Below are 15,683 nucleotides of genomic sequence, written 5' to 3' on the forward strand. Positions count from 1 at the left end.
ACACTATCAGCTCTGATTCCAAAATTAGTTCCCTTAATAAAAAAGTAACCTCCTTATCATCTTTACTGCCACACCACACCCAAACGTTCCTTTCAGTTCCCACAGGGAAGGCATCAAGAAAATTAAAAGAAAGGGGCTCCCCGATGTTTATAACAGCCATGTCCACAATAGCCAAACTGTGGAAGGAGCCTTGTTGTCCATCAAAAGATGAATGGATAAAGAAGATGTGGTCTGTGTATACAATGGAATATTCCTCAGCCATTAGAAATGACGAACACCCACCATTTGCCTCGACGTGGATGGAGCTGGAGGGTATCATGCTGAGTGAAGTAAGTCAATCGGAGAAGGACAAACATTATATGGTCTCATTCATTTGGGGAATATGTAAAATACTGAAAGGGAATAAAGGGGAAAGGAGAGAAAATGAGAGGGAAATATCAGAAAGGGAGACAGAACATGGAAGACTCCTAACTCTGGGAAATGAACTAGGGGTGGTGGAAGGGGAGGAGGGCGGGGGGTGGGGGGTGACTGGGTGACGGGCACTGAGGGGGGCACTTGATGGGATGAGCACTGGGGGTTATTCTGTATGTGGGCAAATTGAACACCAATAAAAAATAAATTTATAAAAAAAAAAAAAAGAAAAGAAAGGGGGTGGGAGTCTTGTTCCCACCATCCTCAGAACAGCGTGGCCTCTGTCTGTCCTCAGGCCAGGTTCCAAGCTGAAGAAGCTGAGGAAGAATGCAGCTCCCAAGCAAGGACGTGCTTCCACACTAACTAGTTCTGGGTTGGGGGTGCTGAGGATTAGGCTCTTTTGACAAAGCCATAAGAATAGTAAGGGGAAGCAGGATGTGTAGTCATCTGGGTCTGCTTAAGGTGGTCCTGCCTGTTAACTGTGGTTCCAGCCTCCCATTCACTTACTGATTTTGCTGGTGTTTCAATTTTATAAGAATGTTTTTGTCACTGGTTGGAATGAAATGATCTGGAATGGGCTTTATAGACTTCCACTTTATACTTTGACTTTCTGCTGTGTTTTGTACACAAGAGTTCTTATTTTTAACACGTGGTTACATCTAAATGTTCACTAGTGATAACCAATTATTTCCTTTCCTGGCCCTTTCAGACAAAGTGTAAATTATAGCCTCTTGCAGTGACCACTGGCAGGATGATCACTGATGGATTGACATTTGCTTGGGTGGACATGGCAAGGCTCAGCTATCAGTCTGTTCTCCAGGATTGGTTGGAAGATGCTGGTGACCCCCCCTTGTGCCACGGCTGAAACTTTACATAGCCTGCGAAGTGCACAGTCCTCAGGCCGCCAGTAGTGGGATCAGTGGGAAATGTGGGAAATTTTAGGTTAGGGGTATGTGGAATATGATAGGGAAACAGAAGCCAAGCATTCCTACCACGGAGCTTGTAGAATAGTCCAAATGCTTTCGCTACAGGCTTTGCCACTTTTTGTGTGGCATAAATCTATAGCCACTTACTTATTTTACTGTTTGAAAACATATTTTATTTTGCAAGTAAATGCTTTTGTCAGTAATGAGATATGAAAAATAAACTTAAATGCCTATTTAATGAAAAATTAAGTATTCAATATCTATTTTCCAAGAAGGTTCAGATGAATGTATAACTTGCATAAAGATAGTAGTTGGCATTTACTCTCTGCCATGGAACTGTCTGACACTGCATGAAAACCAAAAGACACAGATCTGCTGAACAAGCACCAGCATCTACATCAAAAGTACTAATTATTTTAAGGGAATTTTTACCTCAAGAGAACGACTTAGTAAAGGTAGTTGTCAAAGGTGTTTTTCATATCACCCTGTAAAGCATAAATTTACATTTAGGTGAATCTAGTAACAGCTGTGCCAAATTAATTTTTCCGTTTTCTCTATTCTTGTTCCGTATGTGTTTGTACACATATAAAAGTGAAACTCTATTTACAGAACTAATTCACAAGTTTTTAAGTAAGATCAAATTGATATCAAAGTGATCAGATGCTTCAGATAGAAAATCAGATAAGTTAACTGCAAAAATGGGTGAATTTCTTTCACCCAGTTCATAAATTAAAAGTAAGGCTCAGGTGGCACATTTTGTCAAACATGAAACATCTGACATTATTGTAAGTGCTATTGTAAATTCAGTGAAAAAGCTCAACATTGAAAATAACTTTTGATGATAATAATAAAGTCCAATATTAATGGAGTACATTACGTGAAAACAATATTTTTTTCTAAATTAAAAGAAAAACAACATACAAAATAGAAATGCCCTGGGGATTGAGTGTAGGCCACAAATAACTCATTGATGTGTCCAAAACAAACTGCAACATTCTGTTGTACAAAATAAAAAGAGTGAAATTTTCAAATATTTTTAGATACATAGAATAACTGGCCGATAACTGTGAAGAGGTAATTGGTAAAACAAAATCATTAGAGTGGGCCCTCATGACTAGTCCAGTATGACTGGTATCCTTACGAAAGAGGATATTAGGACTGAGACACACACAGAGGGGACTATGTGAAGACACAGGGAGAAGATGGCTCTCTACAAGCCAAAGAGAGAGGCCTCAGAAGAAGCCAATCCAGCGGATACCTTGATCTTGGACTTCTAGCCTCCAGAACTTTGAGACAATAAAATTCTGTTGTTTAAGCTGCCCAGTTTATAACATTTTGTTATGGCAGCCCTAGTAAACTCATACAGAAGGTATCAGCATTTTCAAAATAATTAACTATGAAGAGCGACTTTGAGGATTTCAGGAAATATTATGAAAAAAAACTAAAAATAATAAAACCCTATTGAAAAACTCCATTCTTCAGAAAATGTCAGTGATACTGAATTAGAAATATGGATGAGAAACTGATTGAAACTTATCAGTATATAGCAAGAATAGTTAGATTATTGTTCATTTTATTAAAATCATTTTCTTTTCTTTTCTTTTCATCATATGTGTACTCTTTAATCCCCATCCCCTATTTCACCCATTCCCCTACTCACCTCCCCTCTGGTGAGACAAACCTTCAGTTTGTCTTCTATAGTTAAGAGTTTATTTCTTGTTTTATTTCACTCTCTCTTTTCCTTTGCTCTTTTGTTTTGTTTCTTAAATTCCACATATGAGTGAAATCATATATTTGGTTTTCTCTGATTGACTTATTTCAGTTAGCATAATACTCTCCAGCTCCATCTACGTCATTGTAAATGGCAAGATTTCACTCTTTTTTATAGCTAAATAATATTCTATTGTATATAAACATCACATCTTCTTTATCTATTCCATCAATTGATGGACGTTTGAGGTGCCTCCATAATGGGGTTATTGTAAATAATGTTGCTATAAACACAGAGGTGCATGTATCCGTTTGAATTAGTGTCTTTGTATTTTGGGGAGTAAATATCCAGTAGTATGATTACCTGTTCATAGGGTAGTTCTAGTGTTAATTTTTTGAGGAATCTCCATGCTATTTTCCACAGTGTCTGCAATGTATAACAAAAATGATTACATTTTTAAATTTCGATTTACTCTGCAGACGTATATTATTTTTTTAGAAAATATATTTTTGAAAAGTTTCATTGGAAGTATTTAATAAGTTTATTTGTATAGCAAAGCAATCAAAAATCAATATTCCCAAAGTGAAATAATTCCAACGTCCCTTTCACTCTCCAATGTCTGGGTTTGGTTGATGATTCCGTGAAGGGATTCAGAATTGTAGGTCAGACCTGGCATCACAGAGCCCGGCGCTCGGCGCATACCGCCCCGCGCCCTCGGGGTTCCCCAGCCCTGGGCTCCACGCTCCCTCCCGCCAATCCTTAGACGGGCGCTGTCCGCAGGCCAGAGCCCGGCCGGCCGCGCCTTCCCTCGCCCCAACCGCAGCCCGAGGCCGCCCCCGCTCCCAGCGCACACGGCTGCCCCGGACCGCACCCGACCTGGGGAGCTGGCGCCGCAGGCCCGGGGCGCCACACGGACGCCGCCGCCCTCTCCCGACTTCTGCGCAGCGCACCCAGACCCCGGAGCCCTGGTGCACAGGCCCCCACCGCGGAGCCCGCACAGTCCAGACACCTCTCCGCGCCCTCCCCTGCGGAGCCAGCGCCCCGCCCCCGGGCCCTGTCCGCCCCGCCCCGCCCCGCCCCGCCCCCGGGCCCTGTCCGCCCCGCCCCCGCCCCGCCCCCGCCCCGCCCCCCGGGCCCTGTCCGCCCCGCCCCCGCCCCGCCCCGCCCCCCGGGCCCTGTCCGCCCCGCCCCCGCCCCGCCCCCGCCCCGCCCCCCGGGCCCTGTCCGCCCCGCCCCCGCCCCGCCCCGCCCCCGGGCCCTGTCCGCCCCGCCCCCGCCCCGCCCCCCGGGCCCTGTCCGCCCCGCCCCACCCCCTGGGCCCTGTCCGCCCCGCCCCCGCCCCGGCCCCGGGCCCTGTCCGCCCCGCCCCCGCCCCGCCCCCGGGCCCTGTCCGCCCCGCCCCCGCCCCGCCCCCCGGGCCCTGTCCGCCCCGCCCCCTAGCGGCCGCCAGGAGAGCGCATTGTGGCTCCGCGCTCCGTTCCCTCCCCTCCGCCCCTTCTACAGGCCCCATCCTGCGGGTGGCGGGGGCCCTCTCCCCAACCCCTTCAAGGAGTGTCTTCAAGGGTGGTGGAACGTTGAGCTGAGGGCTCGGCCGAGGCGCCGAAATCTCCGCTTATGGAGATGAAGTGGCCGCAGGAAGCTGGCCTGTGGGCAAGGCAGCTTGGGATAGAAGGCGACAGGGTGGGGTGCGCCCAGCAAGGAAATCCCCATCCCTGTCCCCGTAACGAGGTGACTAACTGTAAAGTGACACTCCGTGAATTGGAGGTGTCGGTGACCAATGCCTTGTGCACTAAACAATTCTCGCAGCTACCTGCGCCCTTCCTCCAGACGCTGGCTGGGTGATCTATTGCCAAAGGCTGTTAAGAGTTTTTCAGGACCTCTGCGCGAGCATCCAACATCCCTGAAGTGGCCTGAGCCGTCAAGCAAGACAAACGCTGGCCGGAATTCAAGGGAAATAGCGCACCTTCAGCCGGTTGGAGGGAGCGTCAGGCTCTGCCCAGGAAACTCACCAGGGAAGTACAGACCCTTACTGGCACCACTGCCTGCCACTGCGGCTCTAAGGACTCTCTGGGCCCTGGGCGCTAGCCCATGTGGGCCACCACCGTGTAGCCAGGGGCAGTCACCACTATTCTCAGCAACATGGGGCAGGGTTTAAAAACTATATGGGAGGATCCCTGGGTGGCTCAACCGTTTGGCGCCTGCCTTTGGCCCAGGGCGCGATCCTGGAGTCCCGGGATCGAGTCCCGCGTCGGGCACCCGGCATGGAGCCTGCTTCTCCCTCCTCCTGTGTCTCTGCCTCTCTCTCTCTCTCTCTCTCTCTCTGTCTATCATAAAATAAATAAATAAATCTTTAAAAAAAATAAATAAAAACTATATGGTCTCATTCATTTGGGGAATATAAAAAATAGTGAAAGGGATTAAAGGGGAAAGGAGAGAAAATGAGTGAAAATATCAGTGAGGGTGATGGAACATGAGAGACTCCTAACTCTGGGAAAGGAACAAGGGGTAGTGGAAGGGGAGGTGTGCGGGGGGTTGGGGTGACTGGGTGACGGGCACTGAGGGGGGCACTTGACGGGATGAGCACTGGGTGATATGCTATATGTTGGCAAATCGAACTCCAATAAAAACATATACAAAAAATAAAATAAAAATAAAAATAAATAAAAACCTTCTGGTCAAAATTTCCAAGTGCCCAGAACTGATCAGGCAAGACTGTGGGACCAGATGCCCAGACCAAAGTCTCCTCACTGACATTTGTTCCATTCTTATACTGCTGTCTCTAGGTCCTCACTCCACTCTTTTTTTTTTTTTTTTTTTTTTACCTCCCTATCAGAGTTATCATTTGGATCTCAATAGGTGGCCACTTCCTTCAGCTGAAGCATTTCACAAAATGGGTTCTAAATAACACTAGCATTTTGTAAGCTAGTAATAGACTTAACACATTTGGGGAAATGCTATCCTATATTCATGCTATGTGTGGGCCACAGATTTGATTCTATACTTTTGGTAGCTAATGAAAGATAGGAAGTGAGTTACACAATTTATACTGTCCAGAAAGTCAGAAAAAAAGAACACAGCAAAACAATTTAGATTCTAGGAGCAGAAATATACTTCTCCCATGATATTTATAAAGAGAACTCTAACACTGTATAATGTTAGGATGAACAGTCTTATAATAAACACAGGCCTATTTTATATATGGATGCTCCCAATAGCATCCCTCAGAAGAAAGGGAGGACCTAACTGCAACCAATCAAAGCAAACCTATGGGAAGCCTGTAACAAAAAGCCATATCTGAGCTCTCTGCCAGGCTCTCTAGAGCCGGATTGTCCAATACAGTAGCCACTAGTCACAGCTGGTTACTGAACACTTGAAATCTGGCTAGTCCAAATGGAGATGGGTATTTAAGTATGAAATACACCTCAGATTTTGAAGACTCACTAGGGGAAAAAAATCTCAATAACTTATGTATAAATTATATAAGTGAGTAGAGCAGTCCCATGATGAAATGATAATAGTATAGATAGATTAGATAAAACATTTAATTTCAACAGTTCCATTTTACTCTTCTGAAGGTAGCTATTAAAAAATTAGAGTTACATATGTGGTTCTTAATATATTTCTATGGAACAGAGCTGCAATGTTTCTTGAAATATAGACTCTAAGATATCAATAAATACGTATGACAAAAGGATACTATGGCTTAATGATTTGGGAAACACTGTTTGCACTTAGCCCCTTCATTATGTGTTCTGTAGGACGATAATGCAACGTCATAAGTTTCAAACTTGGGGGGTAATTCCATAAATTAACACATTTAAGGAATGCCAGAATAAGCATAGAGGGTTTCTCACAACTTTTTTTTTTAAGATTTTGTTTATTTATTCATGAGAGACACAGAGAGAGAGGCAGAGATAGGCAGAGGGAGAAGCAGGCTCCCTGCAGGGAACTCAGTGCAGGACTCGATCCCAGGACCCCAGGATCACAACCTGAGCCAAGGCAGACGCTCAACCACTGAGCCACCCAGGTGTCCCTCTCATGACTCTTAATATAATGATAATAAGGATTTTCCAAGAGCAGTTTCTCATACATAGCATTTCTTCAACATCATCAGTCAAAGAACTCCTATTCATCATGAACTTAACGTTCCATTGATGTCATTCTGAAGAGCAATTTAGGGAACCCAGGGGCCTTACCCCAGGCCCTAAGCTTCCCTATATGGCTTGTGGTTTGGCTCTGAAGTCTTTCCCCTGGCTTTTTTTCCTCCAACTAACATCCTAACTGGTATTTTCACCTGATTTCAAGTCCTTCTCCCAGACTAAATGAATCTGATTCTTTGAGACCACCCTTTTTATGTTAACTTTAGCTACATAATAAACCACCTCAAAATATAATGCCTTTAAAACAGCCACAATTTCACTTGCTACAACGTGGGTGAACTTTGAGGACATTATGCTGAGTGAAATAAGCCAATTGTTGGCAAGATGAAAAAGTTCTAAAGATTTGTTACATAACAATGGGATTAGAGTAAACACTATTAAACTATACCCTTAAAAATGGTAAAGAGGATAAATTCTATATGTTTTTTACTAAAATTTCAAAAAATGAAATTTAAATTTAAAGATGCCAGCAGCAATTGGTTCACTACTCTATGGGTCAGCAGTTTGACCTAGGTTGAACTGGGTACTTTTTCTATTGGTCTTGGCTGGGCTCCCTCATGCATCTATGGTCAGAGGCAGTTAAGGAGATGGGCTTCTGGGAGTTGCCCGGCTGTCAGCTAGGGCCGTGAGCATGACTAGCCACATGTTTCTCACATTTCCTCTATCTAGCCCTGCTCACGTGGCAATCTTGGTATTCTAAGACTGTGAGAGCCAAAGCGTCATGGACTGTTCGGGACAAGGCCCGGAAATCACCAGTGTCACTCCAGCTGCATTCAGTTAATCGAAGCAAATCACAAGGCCAGCTCAGATTCAAAGGGTGGGGGAAGAATCTCTGTCTCCCAGTACAAAGAGCTCAAAATCACTGTGGCCATTTTTTAATGTTCCACACTTGTCCCATATTCCCACTGATGAAGGAGAAAGGACTGTCTCTATGCGGCAATGAGGAGCCATTAAAATCCCTATCACCACCACCACCACCACCACTAGGGACTTGGGGCCATATACTGACCAGATTTAAAAGGAAATGAAATGTGAGGCCACAGTACAGTGTTACAGATGATAAACTCTGAGAGCAGTGGTAGTGGATAATGGAATGGAGGGTACCGAGAAGAGGAGACACTCTGGCACCAAAGGGGAAGAGCACTATATCTTGGTGATCAATGGGTTGTGGAGAGTAGAGGAAGGGATAAGTCAGAGAGACTACTGTGCTGTAAGCCTCAGTAACCAGGAGAAATTTGGAACCATTTACAGAAATGACAATGGGAAGAGTGCTGGACTAGGTGAAAAACCCACCTGGGGAGGGGCACTCATTAGGCTCAGGGTCTGGTGGGCAGGTCTGCTATGCTGGGGGCAGCCAAGACTGTGGGATAGAGCCTGAGCAGAGAGAAACAAAGCTAGGGCCACTTCAACAAAAGAAGTCTAGGAGAAAGTAGGAAGAATAGGAACAGGGAAATAAAGAGGAGTAAAAGAAGTAATAATGAATTTGGGGGCAAAATGACAGAATAGGCTACATGCCTCTATGCCTTTGCTTAAGGAGGGACCTTTCTTCTTACATTGAATGAATGCAAATAATGACTGCAAACAATGAATGAATACAAATGTAGTCAATGCTTCTGCCCATCAAAGAAAGTGTGAAATAGTGCTTCACTATCAAACAGAGCATAACCCACTACATAAACCATTTTGAATTATGTAACGTACTCTGTAATGGAGCTTAAAGGTGTGGTTCCTGGGCTTGAGGCCAATCTTTTCTCATAAAGTAAAATCAAGATAGTATCGTTTCCTGGCCAACAATGGGGCTCTTAAATTGGTTTGAGCTTTGTGAGCACTACCAAGGTCAACATTTACTTTAGAGGCAATCACAAAAAAGAAGAATCTGATAAGTCATGAGAGAGGAGGAGAGTCTTAGAAGGTAGGTTTGATGGGGTGGTGTCTACTACTGAAGCAGGATGACCAATCTTACTATCCTCACCGGCAAGAATCATCACAACTCTGTGTCTGTGAGACACTCTCTCCCTCTTATTGTTTTGCCCCTTTAAAAGTTTCAAACAAATTACCTGAGATGATTATCTTTGGCAAAAGTACAGGGACATAGTCTCCTCCCCAGTGATAGGGGACTGCCCTGCATCCTCCCTTCCTTCGAAAGCCTCAAGGCTATGGTACCTTAATGATCTCATGAATGGGAGAATAGGGGAGTGGGCTTCCAGAAGAAACCATGAAGCTTTATCAGCCTCAGTAGGTTGGGAGTCTATAGAGAGTATTAAAAAGACTCATGGAGTAAAACAATAAAATTTTCCTACTATAAGTGAAGCACTAGTTTACAAAGTCTGCTCTTCCTCTAGTTCTATTATTCTCCATGTCGCTTTAAGATCTGCTTCTTGTGGGGAGGTCTGGGTGGCTTAGTGGTTGGGCCTCTGCTTCGGCTCAGGGTGTGGTCCTGGAGTCCCGGATCGAGTCCCACGTCGGACTCCCGGCATGGGGCCTGTTTCTCTCTCTGCCTGTGTCTCTGCCTCTGTGTGTGTGTGTCTCTCATGAATAAATAAAATATTTTTAAAAAAATATCTGCTTATTTTGTTTGCAGTTGGCATAGGTATGCATTCTTGCGATGGATCACCATATTATTTGTCTTTGTCTTCATAATTTGGAAATTCAGAATGGCCCTTTGTCCTTCTACTTCAAACAAAGGTCATTAATTAATCTTTTTAGAGAGTTTGAAATTCCTTAACCAAATTTACAAGATTGGGATCATGGACCTAAAAATCCCAAAGCTGAAACCAACTGGTCTTAAAAATGAATGTTAACAATGAAAAATAATATGGAGAAGCCATACACATGTTGCCTTCAGCGCTGTTAAAGCGTTTTCAAATCTTCATCTTACTGGGTCTTTAAAACAGCTCTTCCCTGAGAGGTGGACAGGAAAGGCATTAACACCCCAGCTCACAGACCAGTTAACTAAGAGGTAAGCCGTAGGACTCATCCTAGGAGATACGGAGTTTGTGGAGGAATCCGCAGCAGAAGCCAGGACTCTTGACTGCTAGTAGATGGCGAATTTCCCCAGGTGAGATTCTCCTTAGGGAGCTAGCTTTTTATTTTTATTTTTTTAATTTTTATTTATTTATGATAGTCACACATGGTGGGAGGGGGAGAGAGAGAGAGAGAGAGGCAGAGACATAGGCAGAGGGAGAAGCAGGCTCCATGCACCGGGAGCCCGACGTGGGATTCGATCCCTGGTCTCCAGGATCGCGCCCTGGGCCAAAGGCAGGCGCCAAACCTCTGCACCACCCAGGGATCCCCGGGAGCTAGCTTTAAGTGCTGGGTAGACTTCCACCATTATCCTTTCTGCGTTTAATTTCCAAATGGATAAAATGGAAGTAATAATAGGACTTACCTCATAGGGTTTTGGTGAGGATTAATAAATGAATTTAGTAAATTACTCAGAGCAGTGCTTGGTATATAAAAGTGCTGAGTAAGCATTAGTAATTGCTATTGTTAACATGTAGAAGAGGCTAGAATACATCTAAATCACAGTTTACTAACTATAAGTTTTCATTTCAGGCTTATGACATTGATTTCTAAGGTTCTTTCATTTTCCCTTGGAGGGACAGAGCCACCTCTAAGAGATATCTCCCTGAATTGCCTGCTAATTATGGGTTTGCCACAGTACACAAGGTTCTCATGCAGATCTTCCCCCTCCCTTTGAGACTTAAACAGGAAAGTTATCCGGAAATCTGTGTTTTCTGAAGCTACTTATGGTCCTCTGGGCAGCTTTCCTGCAATAGTTTCTCATTCTTCCAGTAAAAGGTTCTGCCTACCAGCTGACACTACTTCACCACCTGGGCCTAGTACTGGTCAGGCCTGAGGCACTTCAACCCTGAGGTTATCAACCCCTGCCTCTGTACTCACCTGAAGTGGGATACAAGATGAGATCACTGTCTGTGAATGCAGTATGTTACTCCGGGAAGCTTTCAATGACCTGAAAATGAGTAAATAGTGAAAGGATCAAAATCCTTTAACCTTCAAGAACAGTTTGAGCAAAACCTTCCAGAGTAGGCTCTAGGCTGCAATTCCAAATAGGCCAACAAAGCAGAACACAGTTCAGTTCCAAGCTTTCTTATTATTTCCAGCAGAGTGGTGACTCTAAAATTAAGAGGAATGGATGGCTTTCAAGAGGTGGTTGTCAATTAGTTCAGTTGCCAAGGAAATTTAGCAAAGTCCAAGTACTTGTAGACTCAGATGAAAACAATCTTCCACTTGGAAACCACATAAAGCTGGCATTGATGACACACTTGGTGTCCTTAGGGACTTCACTCCAAGGGGAGTAATTGCAACTGTAGAGACATTGAAACATACCAATCCCAGGCCACCTACTCCAACCACTCTCACAATAACAATGAGAATGAAGAAAACCAGTATGAGAGACTGCATCAGACTTTTCCTGCCTTCTCAATCCTTATAACTAATGTTGAAATGAATGATCTTTTGTTCTGACCAACAAATCTTTGCTTTTTTTCCCTCAGAAACAGCCACCTGAAAAACTCTTCTGGCTTTTGGTGTCTAGAAGTTTAGACTGTTTTTTGATATGACTTCCTACAGATTTTACTACAAGGTACTGGGACCACCAAGGCATGTCTTCTTTGCGTTTCCCTCAACTTCTCTGCCATGGTTTCCACTTCTGAGAACTGCAGAACTTCATTGCCTCAGTCATCAAATTCCTGCATTGGGAGGAATGGGAGTACTCCGGCTCTCATGGAACCTCTCCTCAGGACAAGCATTTCTTCACTTTCCTGGTACAGGGGATCCATATTCCATATCATTTTGACTGGAAAGCCCACAGCTAGTCTCCTATGAAAAATCACTGAAAACCTAGCTTGTTATGATCTCAGTTGGAGATGGAGGATCCTATTCCAGTAAGGATACTGAAGAATGAAAAATGGGAAAGGTTAATTTAATTCAAAGAGTAGTCATGGAAGTCAACTCAGAGTTGATACTCATAGACTTTCTCCTATTTGTATATAAGAAACATGTGAAGCTTATGAATAGGAAGCCAAGCAGATCAACAAGCCCAAGTTGATGGTTACTGCCATGGTAATCACTGGCATCTCCAACATCTAGTCTGGCTATGAGATCCCACAGATGTCTTGGTGAGTGACAGCTTGTCCCCATCGCCTCTGTGTGTCACTTGTTCAATGAGTATGAGACATACTCATCTTTAGTCTGCCTGATGATCAGAGAACTTGTTTAGAAAGTGTTCATGAACTAAACCCAAACAAATAAAGCTTTATTATCCAAAATAAAGTTAAAATATGAACTTAAGTAACTTTTAAAAACTAGAGGTTGTATTAATCAGGGTTCTTAATTTTGTTTTTTTTAGAGCACATAACATAAAATTTTCTACCTTAACCATTTTTTTAAAAAGATTTTATTTATTCATTTGACACACACAGAGAGGAAACATAAACAGTGAGTAGTTGCAGAGGGAGAGGGAGAAGTAGGGAGCCCCACCTGGGGCTTGATCCCAGGACCCAGGGACAATGACCTGAGCCAAAGGAAGACTCTTAACTGACTGAGATACCCAAGTGTCCCACATCTTAATCAATTTTAAGTGTACGGTTCATTAGGGATAACTGTAATCACATTATTATGCCACAGATCTCTAGAACTTTCATCTTGAAAAACTGAAAGTCTATACACATTGAACAGCAGCTGCCCCTTTTCCCTCACCCCCAGCCCCTGGTATCCACCATTCTAATTTCTGTTTCGAAGAGTTTGGCTACTTTAGGTACCTTGTATAAATGAAATCATTAAGTATTTGTCTTTTTGTGACTTCGTTCACTTAGCATAATGTCCTCAAGATCCATCCATGTTACAAATGGCAGGATTCCTTCTTTTTCATGGCTAAATAATTTTCCATTGCATGTGTGCCTGTGAGTATTTGTGTATATTGTGTACCATATATAGACAGATAGATAGATGTAGACACATAGATGTCACATCTTCATCCATTCATCTGTTGACAGACATTTTTGTTTCCATTATCTTGTATACTGTGAATAATGCTGCAATAACATGGAGTGCAGATGTCTTTTCAATATCCTATGTTCATTTCCTTTGGATACAGACCCAGAAATGAAATTGCCAGTGGTTCTATTTTTAATTTTTTTATGAACTTCCTTACTGTTTTCCACTGTGGCTGAGCCAATGTACATTCCTACCAACAGTGCACAAGCATTTTTCTTTTCTCCACATTCTTGTCAACACTTGTTCTTGTGTCTTACTGATAGCCACTCTAACAGGTGTGAGGTGGTATCTCAATATGGTTTTGATTTGCACTTCCCTGATGATTGGTGTTGTGGAGCATCTTTTCATCTACCTTTTGGTCATGTACCTTTAGATGATTTCTTTGAACATTTTTGCCTATTTTTAAGTTGGATTTTTTGGAGGGTTTTTTGTTATTGAGTTATAGGAGTTCTTTATATATTTTGGATATCAACCCTCAATTTATGGTTTGCAAGTATTTTTTTTTCTTCCATTATGTAGGTTGCCTTTTCATTGTGCTGATTGTTTTTTTTGCTGTGAAGATGTTTACTTCTTTGTCTTGCCTAATGTCTCTGGCTAGGACTTCCAGTATTATGTCAAGTAGAAGCGGCAAAAGGAGGAATCCTTGCCTTATTCCTGATCATACAGGGAAAGCTTTCAGCTTTTTACCATTGAGTATAATGTTAGCTGTAGGCCTTTTTTTAAAAAAAAAATATTTATTTATTCATGAGAGACAGAGAGACAGAGGCAGAGACATAGGAAGAAGGAGAAGCAGGCTTCCTGCGGGGAGCCTGATATAGGACTCGATCCTAGGATCCTGGGACCATGACCTGAGCCAAAGGCAGGTGCTCAACTGCTGAGCCACCCAGGTGCCCCTGTAGGCTTTTTATACATGGTCAGAGTTCTTAGTTTTTAGTAATAAATTATACTCAGGCTAATGGAGCTTATTAAAGATATGTTTTGACCCACAGAATCTCTGGAAGACTGAGAGACTGAGAGAAACAGTGCCTTTCTACTGTGGGAGCAGCTCTAGTTGAGATAGCACAGTGTCTGTCTACAACCAATGACACTCAGTACTGGACGTCAGCAGCTTACCAGTGCTGCCCTGGAAGAATAAGTCACATTCGCCATTGCACTTCTTGGAAGGTGGATTCTCTCACATAAGGCCACTTCTCATGTTGCTTACTTTGTAATGCAAGACTCCCACTGATTGGCAGATTGTGGGTCACAGGCCTGCTCACTAGCTGTGTGGGAGACAGGAAATATAAGTTTCTTACTTCTACTTGGAAAAGTGGGATTCACAAGGAAGAAATTATCAAACTGTAGGTATAGTGTACAAAGATGTTGGATGACCACAAACGACAAATACCAACTACAGTAATAAAAGGATTAGAGTTAGTAGGTGTATTGCAGATAAACATCACACTTTCTTATTTTAGCAGAAGTCAAGAAAATTCTACCTAGATAGTATAAATCAACAGTGAGAGCAACTGGGAACATGCAGACCTGGCTAGACGAAGATCCCTCAGTGCTTACAAAGTTTTGCACAAATAAGCATACCAGACCGAAATAAAATCAATAGGACAGAGTCCTGGATGAAGGCTACTTTTCCCATTTTGCCTGTTTTTACTCCCTAAATCATATCTCTACTAATGAAGAATGCTTTGCTCTGAAGAGCTTTATGCTATGGTTTTTGAAGATAAGAAAAGGATTCATTGAAGTATATGTCAATTTAATCATTGTTATTTCTTTCCCCTTTCTTACCAAGATTTACATTTCTCTTCAATGAAGTTCTGCAGCTTCACTATTTTAGTTTATATTTACTTTTCTGTTTAGGTATGGTTTTATTTTTTTCCCTTTGACAATGTCATTTTCAATCTGAGGACTCACACAACTTTTTTCAATTCTTACCCTTTATCTTTTTAAAGATCAACCTTAGCTTTGGCGGAAATAATACATGTACATAAATTAGGAGTTAAAAATACTACAAAGTTACAAAATAAAAACAGCAGTTCCCTAGAAGGTTATCTCCATCAACTATATTTCTTAGTACTTATTAGTGTCATGTATTTATTAGCCATTATTTGTACAAATGAAAGAAGAGACAGAATAATTTTGTAAATCACAAGTAGAAATGCTCTTTATAATAACAAAGTATTTTATTTTACTTGAGTTTAAAATAATAATATGAAAATTGCTGAATTTCATACACTTTTTCAATAAAATTTATATACTTACTTACTGAGCACCTACTAGATTTCAGGCACAATTCAATGTATTAGAATACAAAAATGAGAGAAAGATCCCTGTCCATCATGGAGCTTACATTTTAGCCAGGAAGGCAGATATTAAATAATAAATATAATAAATACATGAACTATACAGTATGCTGGATGCTGAAAAGTGTTATAAAAAAAATGGAAGGAACAGGGGCTGGAG

At 42.6% G+C, this 15,683-nt stretch overlaps 1 protein-coding gene and 1 long non-coding RNA gene across 11 annotated transcripts in view; one reads left to right on the forward strand and one right to left on the reverse strand.

The window, feature by feature from the left end:
- The window catches only part of LOC144318692 (uncharacterized), a 31,459-nt gene extending 27,566 nt beyond the window's left edge, over nt 1–3,893 (forward strand). For 4 of the 10 annotated variants that reach the window (XR_013384750.1, XR_013384741.1, XR_013384747.1 and 1 more), the window contains 2 exons: nt 97–329; nt 1,121–3,890. Coding sequence is in view for 1 of the 10 variants with exons in the window: in XM_077905861.1 (XP_077761987.1) it covers nt 97–211 (115 nt within the window). In the remaining 9 variants the exon portion in view is untranslated. Of the gene's footprint in view, nt 1–96 lie in introns of all 10 variants that reach the window. The other 6 variants (XR_013384743.1, XR_013384744.1, XR_013384749.1 and 3 more) reach the window with 4 other exon arrangements.
- Nucleotides 1,539–15,683, reverse strand: part of LOC144318693 (uncharacterized) — a 39,467-nt gene continuing 25,322 nt past the window's right edge. The window contains exons 4-6 of the long non-coding RNA XR_013384752.1: nt 11,112–11,181; nt 3,412–3,474; nt 1,539–1,822 (exon numbers count right to left, since the gene is read on the reverse strand). This is a non-coding gene — a long non-coding RNA (uncharacterized LOC144318693). The remainder of the gene's footprint in view (nt 1,823–3,411; nt 3,475–11,111; nt 11,182–15,683) is intronic.

This window comes from Canis aureus, chromosome 8, assembly GCF_053574225.1.
Source record: "Canis aureus isolate CA01 chromosome 8, VMU_Caureus_v.1.0, whole genome shotgun sequence".
In the NCBI taxonomy this organism is placed as follows: domain Eukaryota; kingdom Metazoa; phylum Chordata; class Mammalia; order Carnivora; family Canidae; genus Canis; species Canis aureus.